The sequence below is a fragment of the Corvus brachyrhynchos genome, unplaced genomic scaffold (genome assembly GCF_000691975.1).
Source record: "Corvus brachyrhynchos isolate BGI_N302 unplaced genomic scaffold, ASM69197v1 scaffold126, whole genome shotgun sequence".
NCBI classification, from domain to species: domain Eukaryota; kingdom Metazoa; phylum Chordata; class Aves; order Passeriformes; family Corvidae; genus Corvus; species Corvus brachyrhynchos.
In genome coordinates this window covers 8505188-8523064 of record NW_008239283.1, presented here as the reverse complement: position 1 = coordinate 8523064, position 17877 = coordinate 8505188, and the positions used below count along the sequence as shown (strand labels likewise).

At 43.3% G+C, this 17877-nt stretch overlaps 1 protein-coding gene across 3 annotated transcripts in view; it reads right to left on the bottom strand.

Annotated features, from left to right (window-relative positions):
• The window catches only part of SEMA5B (semaphorin 5B), a 216500-nt gene that overhangs the window by 106572 nt on the left and 92051 nt on the right, over positions 1-17877 (bottom strand). For all 3 annotated transcript variants that reach the window (XM_017740237.1, XM_017740238.1, XM_008638244.2), the window contains exon 4: positions 10075-10174. In XM_017740237.1, coding sequence (XP_017595726.1) covers positions 10075-10174 — 100 coding nt within the window. The remainder of the gene's footprint in view (positions 1-10074; positions 10175-17877) is intronic.

Below are 17877 nucleotides of genomic sequence, written 5' to 3'. Positions count from 1 at the left end.
TAGTAGGCATGAGAAGCTCCCTCCTCCCTCCTTACAAGGCAGGTTCTCCCTCTCTTTCTAGGCAATTACTCTGCAAGTAGAAACAAATCCAAGAGAAGCTGATAATAATGTTTGATCATGCAGAAAAAATACATGTTGAGAGAATGTTGTGGTTTAACCCCAGCCAACAACTAAGTACCATGCAACCACTCGCTCACTCCCACCCTCCCCAGTGGGATTAGGAGGAGAATTGGGAAAAGGTAAAACTCACAGGCTGAGATAAGAACTGTTTAATAACTGAAACAAAGTCAAATGTTATTGTTGTTATTGTTGTTGTTGTTATTGTTCTAACAATAATAATAATAATGAGAAAGAGGAATAAAGCCCAAGAAACACAGGTGCTGCACAGTACAATTGCTCCCTCCCTGCTGCCTGATGCCCAGCCCATCCGCCAGCAGCAATTGCCCCCTCCTGGCCAACTGCCCCCAGTTAATATACTAAAGCATGATGTTCCAGGGTATGGAATATCCCTCTGGCCAGTTTGGGCCAGCTATCCTGGCCACACTCCCTCCTGGCTTCTTGTGCATCTGCTCCCTGGCAGAGCATGGGGAACTGGGAAGTCCTTGACTTAGCATAAGCACTACTTAGCAACAACTAAAACATCAGTATCTTATCAACATTATTCTCATACTGAATCCAAAACACAGCCCTGTACCAGCTATGAAGAAGAAAATTAACTCTATTCCTACCAAAACCAGGACAGGGAAAGTAGAAGAGAACAGAGTGAAGAGTTACTGCCTCTTTTCGGGACTATTACTGCACTGCTACAGTCATCCAACACAGCTTGGGTGAGATACTGGAGCCTCAGATAGGCTCATGGTGCTCCGGGAAGAGGTTCCCTATGTTTTTAAAGTAAAATAGACTAAAATAGACTATTTCAGTAGATAAATGCTTCCTAATGTCCATTCAGAACCTTCTCTGTCAGTTTTGAACCATTCTGATGCACCCTATGATTGGATGCCAGGAAGAAGAGATCTGCACCTCTCTCTCACTTCCCCTCCTCAGGGTGGGATTGTGCTGCAGTCAGGGTCCAGGTCTGCAAGAAGGACTCACAACTGCCACAGAGTAGATAACAAGAAAAATAATTAACAGAATGGGGTCCTTTGGGTGATATGAAACAAGACACAGAATTAAGCATATGACAACTAATCTCCCTTCTGGCACTCCTGGAAGCCACATGCTGGGGCTGAGCCTCGGGCTAGGAGCCAGCAACTCCTGTCAGCTCTTCCTATCTGTGCTCCTGGAGACCTTAGATATACTTTGTACTTCCACACTACATGACAAACACAGCTTAGTCATGCTTCACGACTCCCTAGGAGCTGGTTAGTATCATTCCCCCCCTTAAACTAATGGAGAAAATGAGCCAGAGAAAGGTTAAATGACCTTCTCCAAAGCACACAGCAAGTCAGTGATGGAATCAAGATCAGACCCCAGGGCTCTTGGCTACCAAATCTCATGCTAGATTAATGCACAGCGCCTCTACGCAGGTCCAGCTGTGGCTGAACTTTTCAGATGGTTATCCACATTTCAGAACTAGCCAACCATACTAAGAAACCCAGCTTCTGAAGGATGATTCTGTCCTTTGCTTTCAGAAGGAGTTAATTACATGCCTGGTCCAGAGTATGATGTGACAATCCATTTGCAAATGTTTCTCCAGTGGTTCATTTGAAGCGCCTGGCAAACACTTGCTGGAGAAAAGGAGGAGAACCAGCAGCTACCCTACAAGCTGGATCCTTATTCACCAGTCATTTTGTTTCTATTGAAGAAAAACTTGTCCAATACATCATTCTTCCTCAAAAATCAATAGATGTACAACAGAGAACCATACTAAATGGCAGCCAGTAATATGATGCAGTTGCTTTATGAAGAATTACTTTTCCCCATGCAACTTTTCTCGGTTATAAATTCAGGCACAGCTAGAGAAGCATCCTCTTAGAAGAGGATCCTTATGCAGGCAGCATATCATTCTGATTAAACAGCTTCCAAATTAAGCCAGGGGCTCAGCTACTGTTTCTGTGTTGCACTGAAGCCCAGTTAGTACTTCTCTATGGAAACAAGGATGAAATTCCTCCATGTTCCATTCAGTGGAGGAGAACTACCATCAGCTTTAATGGCATGGGGCGCATGGCACAGATCTGCTCCTCTCGATGCTGTGTGTTCAGGGCCAACTCTAGGAAGAGTCAAAAGAGGCAGACACAGCTGCAGAGCAGGCAGGACAACAGCAAAGCTGAGGCACACTTGGGCTATGCCAATATGCAGAAATCTAGATGGACGGATGCTCCTGGGGAAGGGAGAAGCAGAAAGGGGATTGGCCTTTGGATTGACAGCCTTGTCCCTTCCTCCATCAGCTTGCAAAGGGAACAGCAAGCTGTCTCTGATGTCTTTGGCCTGTCTCTTTCCCCAGGGCAGGAGAGGGAAAGCCTCACTGCACAGTGATTCCACATCCTGGGGGTGATAGTATTTGCTATGCTCCTGAGACACTTCAAAGAATGGGGATTGGGATTTTTTTGTAATATTGTTAGAATATATTTATAAAATGAGGGTCAAATTCCTTTGTTTTGTTTTGTTACATTTCCTTCCCTCTTTTTCACTAGATGAAAAAAAACCTCAGAGACGAAAACTGAGCCAAATTTTCAAAACTCATTTGTGGGTTTGTTCTTATTTTCCTGGAAGAGTGACTCCATCTCTCAGACAATCACACACTATCCCACATGCCACCTCATGTCTTTTTTGACATGTCTGACAGCTCTCCTCTTCCTCTCTCATCCAGCTGGCAGCCACAGAGCACTTACAGCACCTTGATATGGCCCCAAGACACAGAGGGACCTTTACTCTCCTATCTTTCAGTAAGTCACAATGTAAAATTCCTCTTCTGATGCGCTGATTATTGTTCAAAGTGTCCCTGGCAGCCTCCCCACCTGCCTACATAGGCTGGTAAACATCCTCAGTTCTGCCAGGCTTTCCTCAAACTCTGGATGAATTCAACATGACTTGTGTGTAAATACTGATAGAGTTGGCTGGTGAGATTAAGTTATTGCCCAACAATCCCTTCTCTTTGCTGGGTTTTTATACCTTGGTAGTGGCACAGAACAGTAGGCTTAGCACCTAAACATCTGGATATAAAGTGATATGCAAACCACTGTGGTGAGCCCTGCCATATAAAACTGACATATCACTGCCTTAACCAGAGCAAGAGAAAGTATTTTCAGTAATGCAGAGGAAAACTGCTCTGCAGCCCTATTCTGTGATGCTGTAAAACACATTATGGCCAAGTCTTCAAGGCTTTTGCCAAAGTATCCTGACCTTGTGTTTGTACACATCACACTCTCAAAAATGCAATCTTCAAACTTAATTATTCTCAGTGTGTTACTAAAGCAAGTGAGCCTCTCATGGGTGGCTGCTTTCGTGATAGGGTATCGCCAATTTTCATTTTATCTGGAATATGAGATATTTTTCTAGTGAGGTCTGCAATTTGCTGTGTAAAGATTTTTCCTATCAGTCTGTGCTGCACCAGGATTGCCTTTCACACAGCACTGGCTGTGCAGGCACTGGCTGTGAAAGTGCTGAGGTCTTTTGCAGAGAAGTGGATGGTGCTGCCTTGCAGGCGATTTGAAGGAAGAACTGTTTTCCCTGCCGACAAAGATGACAGACCAGGGACTGCCACTGCCTCACCCTCTTCTCCATGTACAACATTAATGTGCAAAACTGCTCCTTTGCCCTCCTACAGCGCATTGGTCCATCCCAACAACCTGACAGTACTGCAGTATAGCATTTTATTTGATTTATTTATTCAGAGTTCACTAAAATTCACATTCTTTGCTTGAGAAAATGCACAAATTTTAACAAAGGGGGAAAAAATTACGCTTTGAACAAAATTTGGGCCAGGCTCTAAACCTCCCAGAATCCCATAATTACAAAAACTGTTCTTCATCCTTTCCACACCTTTTCCCCTCCTCCCTAAGGGGTATAAGTCAGGGACAGCATAGATTTAGGGTATGCCAAATTCACAGTGCTTGCAGACCAGCAGAGGAAAGCAAACCCTATAGGTGAAAAACAGACACCCCAGTGGGGCTTCACCTTCCACACTTTACACAAGGGCTGAGCTGACCTCACCTGGCAGAGTATCAGAGAGGAAAATCTCCCTTTGAACTATCGAAGGCTCAACCAGAGAGGTTAAAACCTGAATTTTAAATCACACTTTTGTTCCCTTTGTAAAGAAACTGTGCACCCCAATTATGGATTTAACTAGCTGCAGTGTCTAATCACAGTTTTCTCATTTTCACCACATTCTTTACCTCCCAGGTCAGGCAATTTCTTTAAAAAACATCATGGTCCTTTCAAAGTTTCTGTTAATTTCAGAGACTGACTTGGATTTTTTTCCCCTCACATCACCATGTTATCTGCCCCTCTCCAGTCTATGATACAAGGATGCAACTTTAATTAGAGCATTCTTTTGTCCAATAGGAAAAAATCACAGTGAGAAAGGAAGGCATTTCTTTCTCTCCATTTCTCTGCACTAGAACTTTCAGCCGCCCGTCTATGATCTGAATATAATCAAAAACATTATCACGTTCTTTGCTTGCTCACGTCCTCATTAATACCTCATCTGGCAAGGTAATTTCTCAGCCCAATGTGACTTAGCAGGGGGTAAAGCTGGCGTAAGACTCTGCAAAAATAACACAAGCCACCAGAAATGGTTCAGACCATTTCTTTCAGAAAAGTATTGAGGAAAATCCTCTACTCAGATGTTAACAGGGACAAATGGCACACCACTCCTGACTGTTTCAGGGCAAACCTGCTGGCTATGCCCACGTGGTTGTGCCCAGTGTTCACCTGTTTGCATCTCTGTGCTATATGAGACTTGACTTTTTTGGCCATGCTGAAGCCCCACTGCCCCAGTGGGGACTCACAGGCTTTCATGAACATTTTGAAGACTTGCATCTTCTTTGGAGAAGCAAGGCTGAGAGCAAGTGATTAAAATACCATCTGGAAATACAAGAGTAAAAGGTCCAAATTACACCTATGCCGTGGATTTTCTGAGCCCAGAGGAGAGCTTTGGCTGTGTCCACATTAGTCAAATGCAGAGTGAGGTTGTGCAGACCTTGACTGGTATCTTCAGAAAGTGCAGTCTCACTGCAGGAGTAGCTGTGTTAGGCACAGTGGTCTACTACTTTTCAGATATGCAATATATTCATGTGACTCAACATCACAGCCTTTTCACAGGGCAGGGTGGCTCTTAATCCTTCTTGGCCTTGGATTCCCATCTATACTGTGAAATTATTAGTGCTTTCTTGCCTCACTGAAGTCCTGTGAGAATAAATGTTGGTGAGGGGCCCTGATCATTTAGCAACAGAAAGTATTGCTGACAGATTTTATACTCTGTGGATCTGTGAAACTACTTTGACCTAACTGCTGCCACTCAATTTCCTGGTTTGCGAAATGCTTTGTGCCTAGACAACATTATCTATGGAGACTTATTCTCTTCAGGGTTTAGTGGCAGTCCAGATGTGGACAGGATTGAAGGTGCCCAAGGGTAAGAGTGATATTTTCTGACAAGCACAGGTTTTGAACATTTTACTGCAGTGCTCTGGAGCTTTCTGCCAAACAGGCAGGAAAGAGCCTATGTTCAGCCACAAACCTGCATGTAACCTGGTGCCTGACAGACTAATCTATCATACACCAGAGACTTTCAATAAACTCAGGGTGCCAAACCTGCCAGTTGAGGGTCCCAGAATATATTTACAATTTGCCATATTTCTGCAAGCTGTGACTTGAAGGAACTCTTTTGGAACATCAGTCATTCTATTCAGCTTTCAGTTCCTAAGCCTGCATGACCCAGAGCTTTTTTAATGCTTATACAGCCAGAAGCATAATAGTCAGAAAAGGGTGTTCCTAAGCTGCTGTGCTTCCCCTAAAACAACCCTTGAAAATTCATACAGCACCTTCCCTGCTCCCCAAACTAAACATATTGATGTCCCATCCCTGGAAGTGTTCATGGCCAGGTTTAGTGGGGCCCTGAAAAACCTGATCCAGTGGGTGGCATATTTGTCCATGGTGGGAGGGCTGGAACTAGATGATCTTTAAGGTCCCTACCAACCCAAGCCTTTCTATGATTCTATGGTATCTCCTCCCTTGCACCTGTCTACTTGGCAGTAACAGGCCCATTCAGATCAGCCCTAAATCAAGTATGAAAATCACCTCTGTCAAGCATCAAGACTTGCATCACCAGCAGATCAGTAGTTTTACATTTATTGCAGAGAAGTCTGGCAGTCCATAATGACATGAACTTTACTTGCCAGTTCTGAGTTCCTTGATGCAGCTTTTGCTCCCTGCTCTCTACCTCCAGGCTCTTCTTGGTAACAGCCCTTTGTGACAAGGGCTCCTGATCTGCACTTCCCTATGCGACAGCCATGGGGGACGATCTTTTCACATCTCCTGATGGAGCTGAGAGCCCTCTTTGCAGGCAGAACTGTGAGGGCTTCTGGCCATGACACCTTTTGGCTGGTTTTCCTCGGTAATACCTCCACTCACTGCGAATGGCTGACCCTTGTAGCCATGCTTCTCACATCCACAGCCCCATCAGGCTACGGCCGTGAACTGACATCCCTGTAGTTTCCTTCTGGGAAAAGTCAAATGTTTGCCTTAGGACTTCCCAGCCACTCTCTGTGCAGTCATTTGTTTGGGTGCCATCCTCCTGTTGTCCAAGCTGTTTCCCTTCAGCTTGCTGTTGTGCCAGATTGTCACACTGTGTCTCAACCACCCTCCTTTACACCTTTTATGTTGTCCTCACCAGGGAGCTCTTATGAAGCATGATTTTTGGCCTGCCTCCAAGCAGGATCTTTCATATCATCACTTCTTTACTGGCTTCTGTCTGTGCCCAGCCAGCAATGAGACAGTCTCGAGGAGTAAGGCTCCTTGAGGAGGTGGAATGTCACAGCCACACCATGTCCCTCCTCCAAAAACTCACCCTCCCTGGGGCCTGGGCACCCTGCCTACAGCACAGGTGAGACAGCAGAGCACTGCTTCTCCAACAGAGAGGTGAAATCACTGTGATGATATTTTCAATCTTTTTCTCACTAATAATGAGGTCTAGATTATTGTTTTTCATCCCATTAAAATAAGTTCAAATGGCGATCACTTGTGCTCAAGAGCTGAAAAAAGCAGCAAATATTTCAAAACAATCACTCATTCACAAAAGAAAAACAGTACATTAAAACACTAACACTATATCCAAAACAAAAACAAAACATGCAAACTGTGAGTCAAAATGAAGGTTATGAATTTTTGAAATGTGTGTTTTTATACTTAATGAAATGTGACTCATAATATGGGTAGTGTAGATTTACAATGTTCTAAACTATTCATATGCTTTCTTGCAAGCGTTTGGATTTTACAAACGATATGACAAGTAAATACGTTGCTTAGAAACCATGGTGGGCTTTTGAAACTAATTCTTTTGTTTCTGGGATTTTAACTTGGCAGGTGTTTGGTGCAGTGGAGTTATCAAACTCCTCTGGTTTACTCTCAGATAGCACCAGTCATTTAAGGAGGGCTCTTAGATAAGGATAAAGCTTAAAAATCTGAGGCTCAAGTTATTGCAGTTCCTTGTGTGCATGGCATGCCCTCAATACCTCTTACAGTTTCAGTCACGCTGTGTCCAATTCCTGAAACCAAAAACCCTTGTGAACCCCCGGATTTTCTAGGAAGTATTTTCTATGAAGCTTTGAAACACAGGACAAACTAAGCCAAAGAGATGCTGTGGTGAGGTCATGCTGCTTTTAAATAGAGACAGACAGAAGTAGTCTGAAATAATTTATAACGCTATCATCTAAGAGAATGATGTTAACCAGGAAATTGAGAAGTGGGAGTACTTATAAACGCCACCCTGATCCCAAACTCCTTCCACAACCTCAGAATAGCTGGCATTACTACTAATATGATCTACAGCAGCACATTTAAACATGCTTAACATTTAAATTTAGGTTTCATAAATTACACCCTGCAGAGATGGATAGAGACAGCTTCTATCTCTTTGAGGTATTGTTTCATTTGCAAATTCAAGCAGATGGTGCACGAGCAACTAATGACTCAAAAAATCACCCCTAAAAATAGTCCAGAACAAGGTGTGGATTTATTAGGGAAGGAGGCAACAGAAAAGGCTTTACTTCCCCTTCCCATTTCTCAGGCACAGCTCCAGGAGTTCAGCACACCCGGACCTGTGCAGCACCAAGGACCCCATCCACACCCCATTTTCAAGAAACTCTCCCTGTCACCTCACACAGGGTGGAGCTGAGATGGTGAAGAGGAAATGGGCTCAGCACTCCCCACTTTCTCCACACCAAGCATGTGTATCCAACCAAAAAAAAAATACCCTGGGAAATTACATCTTTATTAACTGTACCCTGAACTGCTCAGCACAGCCATGTGGCACCACTGAAACTTTCAGTCTCCCAGTCAGGTGGGTAGTGCTTCATGAAAACTGACTTCTCTGAGCAAATTCTATAAATACTTGTCACTGCTTCCTCATGAGGCAATACCCTGCGTTATCATGTACCTCTGCTGGGAAGCCAGGTTTGCTGTCATTCCCCTGTTTATGATGATGTTGTACCCCCTGTCTAACCACACTCGTACAAACTCTCAGGGAGGCAGGACTGCTGTGGGGTTTGAGCAGGGGTGAGGGACTGTGTGGGGGAAATCTGCCTTGCAGCCCAATTATGTAAACCACAAATTCCTCAGAGCACCGTGCCTGTGCAATGCCTGGCAGAAGGCACTGTTCACAGCCATCCCCAAAGGAATGCCATTCTGAAGTAATAAATATTAATCATTTCTGGGTAAAGATCCCAGCACAAGTAACGCCACAGCTTGAAAAGTAAAATGTTTCTGTATGAAAAGCAGGAGGGCCTCTGGCAGTTTGAACAGCTACAGGAAGGTAAGTGTTATTATTTACTGCACAAATACAGGCAGAAAACATATATTAAATCACACTTCAGTTGTCGCTGTGAAGCATAAAACTCTCCTTCTGCTACATATCTTGCTCTTTTCTCTTGCTTGTACCATGAGCTCTTCCACCTCTGCTCCTCATGTCCCTGTCCTCTACTGCTGAGTACACTGGGAAGAAAGACTCTCTTCCTCCATTTTCGTTAACCGCAGAAACTGATACCACAATGTTATCTGATTCTAAATGTTATACTTTAACTTTATACTTTATACTTACAAATGTTACACTTTAACTGATTTGTTAGACCATGCTTAGTCTTTTTTTTTTCTTGGCTTGTCTTATCCGTTTATTATGCAATAAAAAATAGTTGCTCTTGGGGCTCACGATTCAACCATTTCTGACATATATTATTTCACTGAAGCATAGTTCTTTTCCCCATTACAAAATAGCTTTAAATTTGTAAGATCTTGCCTGTGCTTACCTTATGTGTTTCCCCCCTACTCTTATGATATCCTAAATAAAAATAATATTTAAAAAGAAAGGACAATATAAGATAATTATATACAATGGGCCAGAAGAAAGAGCTGCACAAAACTGCTTTGGGTGAGGATCTGACTACATCAGCCAGATGAAGCAAACAGGTTCTGAAGTAGATTCTAAGAGAGAAGAAAGCAACCATTCACATTGCCTCTATCAACCATTCACATTGCCTCTATCACTTACACAAAGGTGTGTAGATGAACCTGGTTCTGAGCAAAAGTCCGGCCATGGCAAATAAACCATAAAGTCAAATTCTGTGCTGGCAGAAGGATGATGCAGAACAATTTACTGTAGCTCTTCTAACATTCACAATACTGAGTGAGATGCCAGCATTCTGCTTCATTGACAAGTCATTTTGATTGCATCTTTTTATTTTTAATTCTAGTAATTTTCTCTTCTTTGCAATTATACTAGATGTCTAAGTCCCTTTACACAAATTATAGCTTTCTTTTTGAGGGGGAAACTGGCCACATAAGCTGGAAACACACTCTCCTCTGAAGCCAGAACCTGAAGGGTTCTGAGCAGCAACCCTAGACTAATTAAAAGATTATCTTTACCTTGCTCCCACAATGAGCTGGTTCCTGTTGGCATCCAGTGCAAGCTGAGAAAAGTCATGCACACCTGGATAGGTGAAATTCGACACCCAGGGCTTCAGATCTGCAACGAAAACGAGAAAGCAGAAAACAGTAAAGGTGCTCCAGAAGCAGTGAGTTCACCTGGACTTCTACAAATGGATTTCCTACTGAGTTACCTGTCAGGGGAAAGCTAATTAATAATCTCTTTAAAGGGTTTCTATTTATTCTGATTCTTGGCAGAATGTGCAAAAAACCTGCACATATACACAAGGCCATCTCAGCAGTTATTTTCACATCCATGATGGAGTGTCAGCGTTGGTTTCAGAGACAACAGCATCTCAATTTTACTTCTGTTAAAACTGAGGGAACATCTTCAGTGTCAGGATTAAGTGGTGTAAAGGGATGAGGCTGCCTGCCATAACACTTCCCCAGCCTTGCCTTCTGTCCTAATCAAAGGGAAACTGCTGCCTGCCAGAAAGAGAAGGTTGTGCCAACTGATGAAAAATCAAATTAGAGTACTGGTGGTCTCTACTCAGGACCTTGCTGCTCCAATAACAGATTTTACCTTCTCTTTCAGGTCTTAGGTTCCCATACAGGTTTCACTTTACATAGTATCTCAGATCCTATCAGCTAAATCCTTCCTTCATTTTTAGATGGTGGCATGTTGAGTGTCATCACAGCATCTTTGTGGCTGAGCAATTGCACAGGCTTGAGCCTGGCTTTATCAACTGTGTTGGATTTGCCCATCTAGGCAAGCGTCCAAAATGCAATCACACAGGTTAAATGCAAAGCAATAGATTTGGCTTTGCTTGAAGAGACAAAGCTCTTCCAGAAGTTACATCTGTTAACACAGCATCGACTGAGCAATCTAGGGCAGGTAGTCCTGTTGTAATTAAAAACATACCTGTTTAAAAAAAAAAAAAAAGGTGAATTACTATTTTTAGGGTACTCTCAGGCATGACACTAAGGCATTCTCAGCATCCCATCTTTCAGCACTACTACCAACTTTGACCTTGTGTATATTACAGATCACAGAATGTCAACCTCATGTCTTACACCTTTATTGCACAAAATAACTGGGAATAGATTTAAATGTATCTTTCAGAAAGTCATCTAGCTTTACTGTGAGGACTTCTCTTGAGAATTTATTCTGTTAACTACTTTGGCTGTAAAATACATGGAGAATACCAAATACCTCGGGGGGCAAGGCACAGATGAGACCAAATCAGTATGACTGTAATCCCTCTGTGACCTATTGACAAGTAGCCCTGCCTCATTTAAGGGTTGGTTGTTGAAGATCTAGGAGGCTCAACATGGAAGGTAATATCTTCTGGTCTCATGCCAAAAGGATACCAATACATGGGCCAATGACCTGATGAGTCATAACAATAATGACGTAGTTCAGACCAGTTCAAAAGAGCTCTGAAAAATCATGTTCCACTGTCATTTTATATCCCCAATGATAAATTGAGAAGTCTCACTGAAGGCAGTCAGGTTCGAACACTTTGTTGCAGGCATTAGTTTCCCACTCCACAGGGGCGAGAGGACAATGCTGATGAGGAATCTCACTAAGGCCTGCGGTGTCTTGGCATGTTTCACAGGATTACAGATGTGCAACGGTTTAAAACTTTTGATGTAGGGCTATTTGTCGAGCAATTTCAAGTCCTTTCTCCCTCCAGTGATGGACGAACCTTAATCAAGCCCTTAAGTTACTGAAACCTTTAGAAAACACATATAAAATGTCCCTGAAATCTGCATGGCCTGCCTCTCTTTCCAAAGCAGGACCTGGTCACGTAGCTTCTGCCTCTCCCCTGAACACCACCATGTTTCGTAACAGCTCCTAGGGTCCCTGACCATGGAGCTTGGACACCATCTGGCCTGGCCTCATGCCTTGCCTAATTGGATGCTGCCAGGGTCCCTCCAACAGTGAAACCACCATCCTCACAATAATAAAAACTCTGCTGCTGGGAGCTGGAGGGTTTCAGCCCTTCTCAGCATTCCTGTCACACTGTGTAACCACACACAACATGTGTACCTCCTCTGCTCTTCAATGAAAAGACATGAGTTAAGGAATAACTCCTCTAACCTTCAAGCATCTCCACCTCCTACACTCCTCTGGGACCCCTAATGATGTACTAGCACCAGGGAGGCACTGCAGTTTCACCTCTGGCATTCTCCTAACTAACGGGGCTCTGACTTCCTTTCCTGTAGCTCTTTAGCTGCAGAGACACTTCTGAGCCAAGCAGCAGAACCAACAGCAATAACACCTTTCAGGCAGGTTAGCTGGCTGATGTGCTGCAGATCTTCTGGCATTTTTGTTGGCGATGGGGGTAGGATTAGAGTACTGCTATATAGTGATGATACCTTTTAAGAATCCTGCTTTTAGGCCATAATTTCTCTTGTCATTTTAACTCCTCTTCTACTGACTCTTTCCTACTAACTAACCCACTATTAGAGTGCAGTGGCCGGAAGAATATTTCTTCATCTGCTGCTCTAAGCAAAAGCTCCTCACTTCAGAGAGGTACACTCATCAGTGCTTCCTTTTAATGGCAAGCTCTCACAAACTACAAGCAAAAATAATTTTTTAAAAATTAAAGGCAGTAGTTTGCTTGAGTCTTTCCAAGTTGTCTCAAATGTCAATCAAGCCCAAGAAATAACAGGCAGTGTCTTGATTTCTATTAGTACTGCAGGTGGTACAACTTATGAAGAAACCCTTCCCAGTTATTAAATTAAAGGCTGAAAGGCATGCATCCTCATAGCAAAATTAAGCTTTTATAGGCATGTAGTTGGAGATTATTAAACCCAGCATGGTCCCAGATAAGAATGTATAAATGCAAGTTGTCAGAATTAATGCCAAATGGCACATTTTCCTTCCCGAACTTCTTTCTTCCTGTTCAGAGGGAATGCAACTGCAACCAAGAATCAGGACATGGGTCTTTTTTCATTCAACACATTCAAGTCTACTGCTCAGACCACAGGCATCCCTAAAACATTTTCAGCTTCACTCTAAAACTAACTCAGTACTTCAAGGTAAATGCTGCCCTAGGTCTACCCCACATTAGCTGAAGTTTACACATATGGACCCAATGAACTCCAGAGACTGCTTGTATTTGACCTTCTTCTGAAGGCTGATTTTTCCAGTGCTGACTCTTTAATTTGGCTGGAAACCTTCAATGCTGGGGCATGTTTACATTTGCAAAAGTATCTGTTTAAAAACAGTATGAAAAATTAAAAACCAAGGCTCTGGCTTTGCATGTCGGCAGCAGGAGACGGAAAACTAGGAACCACATGGCTTAGGGGCAAAATGTTCCTCAAGGCCTCCTTTGTGCTTCTCTAATCATTTCCAGGGGATTAAAGATCCATGCTCTCACTTCCTCCACATGAAAACCAAAGAACAAAAGTTTAATAGTTTCCAATACCATTCATCTCCAGATATCTGATTCAAAACCTCTAAAGCTCCACAAGCCCCTCTACAGCTCAAGGTGGTTCAGGTATCCAGCTGCAAAGAAGACAAAGCTTTGAAGGAAATGTAAGTTTGCAGGCACAGCTGTGCTCAGCTATTATGCAAGCCTAAGACAAGGTGAAAAGAGGCCCTCTGCCATTTCAGAGGGTGGTCCCTGCAGCCTCTTGCACTCTGCTCTGCTCTGGCTTCCTGAGAGCACAGGGCTGGGACCAGAATTACTCAGCTACACAAAGAACAGCAAGCCAAATTGCAGGAGCTGGGTTTGAAGGCCTGATCCAGAAGCTCTTCAAATCATTGGCAGTTTTCCACTGAGCTTGATGGGTTTTGGATCAGCTTCTAAAGATATTGTAAACCTGGTAATACTTGAGTCTTCACCTCCTCAAAATCAACTGCTCCCCACCTCACCCTTACTCTGTGTTTTTTGGAGGAAAGAAATATGTAAACATTGACCTAAGGCTTCCCTGTCTGAAGGACAGCATTTACTGCTTCATTTTACTTAAGCCCACTTGTTGCTCCCATCCCCAGCAGGCTGTAACAGCTTTGTGCTTCCAGCACATATCACACAAGAGCAGAGAGGTTAAATGCCCATGCCTTGAAACTGCAAAGCCATTGTAGGTACATGGAGTATGGCTACCCACAGTGCTATTCAACAGCAGCTCTTGCAAAATCATTCTCAGCAAGGATTTCCTATTTGAAGCAAAAGAAACTAACCTGAACAGGACCAAGGATTCTTTGTGTAAAATGAGGGTATACCCACATGCACACACTAACCATGCTGCTATCCTAGGACTGCAAAAGAAAGCTTCAAAGGGATCATAAAAAGACCTTAAGAGAGAGAAATTCAGAGGGTCCCCATTCCAGAAAAGATAACCTGAATCCCATACCTTACGTAAGGCTCCTGTAAAACAGGCTGATTCAACAGTAAAAGTTTTCGCAATGAAGTAGAGCATACACAGCACTTTGGACCTGTCAGACTCAATGGCAATAAAGAAGTACCTGTTCTGCAGATACTTGGACCTACTTTTATGCAGTGCTAACTTGAGCACACATTGAGTGCTTCCCTTACTGCCTTCAGCATGGTCTCTTCTAAATTCTCTTAACTCAGCTTATTAGTCCAGGACATGCTTAATTACTGTGTGTGAGTATTGCAGTACTCCTAGCAAGGCCCAGATGACAGCCATGACTTCTGTAACTTGTACAATATCCTTCCCTTTTGGTTTGCTTCAGCCCTGGCACAGGGCAGATTATGTATAGTAATTGGCAGATATTCCAGTTTGCAAGTACTCAGCCACTCAGTTTTATTTCAGACCACCCACTAGCCTGGAGGACTCTCAGTCTTGGATTTGAACCATGACCAAGAGATGCAAATCACTTTGCAAAATACGGAAAGGCCTCAGGCTCTCTTCTTGGTATAGACTGATTAAATGTCCCCTTTTCAGAATCAGACCTACCATCTCAGACCATCCTCTGCTTCAATTATCCTCAGTATTCAGAGCATTTTCCATGAAGTTGACAGTTGCCTGCTAAGACTGAGGCCACAGTTTCCATTCTGTGTGGGCCCCTGACCAGACCCATCAGAGACAAGGCAAACAAGGCTGTGACCAAAGCTGAGAAGGCTAATGACTACCCAGCCATGCTGTCACCTGTCTTTTCAAACGCTGCAAGTGTGGACATTTCCAAGAATGCATAGAAGTTACAATGAAATTACAGCATTACCTTTATTGGGCTGACAATGAATCATATTTTAATATCAGCTTCATTTCAAATTTTAGCTCTCAGTTGTAGGTCACACCACAGGTTAGTGCAATAGACTTTGGACATTACTTTCACTCCCACCCCATGCTGAGTTTTAAGAGTAGCCTCCGCAACACGAAACCACTCCACAATTTAGCAAATTTATCAGGGGAGGGAGAAATCTTTTGCTGCACAGGCAGAGCTGAGCAAACAAATGTGTCAGCACTCAGAGCTCAACTTTACTTATTAGGCCAAAAATCTCAATCTGGCTTTACCCTAGAAGACCTCCTACACATTCATATCACCCTTCTGTCTTGTCTTCCCATCACCACCTCCGCCTCATTACTGATATTCTTTCTTTCTTTCTTTAACCTGATCCGTTGAAATCTTTAATTGTACATTAAATATGTCCTCATCCCAACTGCTTCAATTTCCAGTGTCATTGCCTTCTCAAATTTCTGATCTCCACTCACAGCTCTGAGGACTTAGAAGGCTGTTGACAGAATACACGCCCTCCTACAAAACAGGTCAAACCAGCAGTTTCTTTCTCTCTCCCCTTAGTACCTAAACTGAACTCAGATGTTCTTCCAGCTGTCTCAGTTTCATGGTTTCATCCAGTTTACCCTTCTGACCCCATAATCACCTCTGCTCCCACTCCTGCTTTCTTTCATAGCAGTCTTCTTCACCTTCCAGCCATGTTTCTACCTCATTTCCTGCCCACTCAAACAATTTTTCCTGTCTTGACCAACTACAAAGCCCCTTCTCAGATGAAAGAACAATGAACTAACCCATGAGTGGCCTGTGAGTCACTGTGATAGCAGCTTGCCGTGAGCCATTCCTTTTCCATGAGATCCGAGAAGCAAGAGTTGCTAATGTCCCTCTCCAAACTGTCCCAGAATATGTGGATAGGAGATGACTGGAAAAAGAAAGACTAAGACTTTTTCTCTTAGTAATAAGACTTTTTCTCTTGGTCTTGTAAAAGAGGGAATAGTACTATTCCTCAGCTACCAAGGAATAAAACAGGACTGAAGAAAAGACTCTGTTCTTTACCATTCTGAAGGAAAAAAAAGCCAAACCAAAGGTTTGCCTCCAAAGAGGCATAGGAATCACAATAAACACAGTAACATTTAAAGACCTGGATGATTTTGTGCCTCTTCCCTTAATGCCTACTGATCCTCTCCAAACTGATCTTGCTGAGCTTCTTCTACCCCAAGAGAGAAATGACAGCTGGAGATGCAGGCATGGTCCCAAGAGCTCAATAGCACTGACACAGGAGTTCTCTGTCTTGAGCAAATCATGAAACTATTTAATATCTCAGTACTTCCAATTGTTAAATGGGTTTAGGGATACTGGCTGGTGCATCAAGGCCTAATTATCTGTAACGCACGTGATGTACAGGAGGCACTAAGTATTGCTTATTGCATACCAAGCATTTTGACTCTTTGTTTCCTAAATTTTAATTGTTTCTTCAAAACAAGTGTTGCTAAATTGTTTCAATATGGAGAAAAAAGAACTTAGTCCAAACCCAATTTTTGCAAAAGTACAATTATAACTGCTTATTTATTTACTTTTTTATTATTAATGTGGAGCAGCTGGCAAAACACACCCATATATGAGGAAGAACCCAGGGATTCAATCCCAGATAAAGAAAACACTAAATAATAAACATGAACTAGTGCTCACTTCCAGTATGGGACAGTGTGCTGATAAGTTGTCCTGGGGCCACCTCAAGGAAGGATATTGAAGGACTGCAATTCACATTCCAAATCTGGCACATTTCTACAGTATTCAGCAGTTCTGCTCCATCAGAGAGGTCAGTCTCAGCCCTCTGTGTTTCACTTGGGTTCCTATTTGCACATGGTGAAGAGTGGGTAGAAGTTCCATCCAGACCTGACCCAGGGGAAATCCAGAAGACTTCCAGGAGCCAGGAGACTTTCACTTGGCAGGTCCCCAGGCCTCAGACTGGGGCTTGGGAAAGAAGTCCTGTAACTTGAGAGAGGTTCTTCTCTCTTCAGCATGGTTCCTATAGCTCAGACCCACCATGACCGCAATCCCCAAGTAACAGAAAATCACTCAGGTTGGAAAAGACCTCTAAGATCATCAAGTCCAGACATTAATGCAGCACTGCCAAGTCCATCACTGAACCGCATCCCTAAGGATCTACTCTTCTTTTAAATACCTCCAGGGAGTGACTCAAATACACCATTGCAGATGGTCCTTGGCCATGGCCAATAAAGAGCAAGAGGGGATGCCACAGTGCTGCAAGACTGGTGGATATGGATGCATGTCCACGAGACATAAGCTGTCTGTTTGCCCTGCCTGAGATTTACAGGACCAAAGCTGTGTGTCTACATAGCACAGGATTTTATGGAAAGAATGGATTTGGCTTTCCTCAGCTGACTGTCATCTGGGGCAAACACAACTCTAACACTATCCTCCTCAACAACCTTGCCTGCAACCCCACACAGCACTGCACAGTGTCATGCGGCCACAGCCCTGTGCCCCACCACCAGCTTGTGAAATTTGGCTAACCAGTGCCACACACAGTCCCACCATGAGCAAACCCAGAGGCTTCTTGTTCTCCTGAG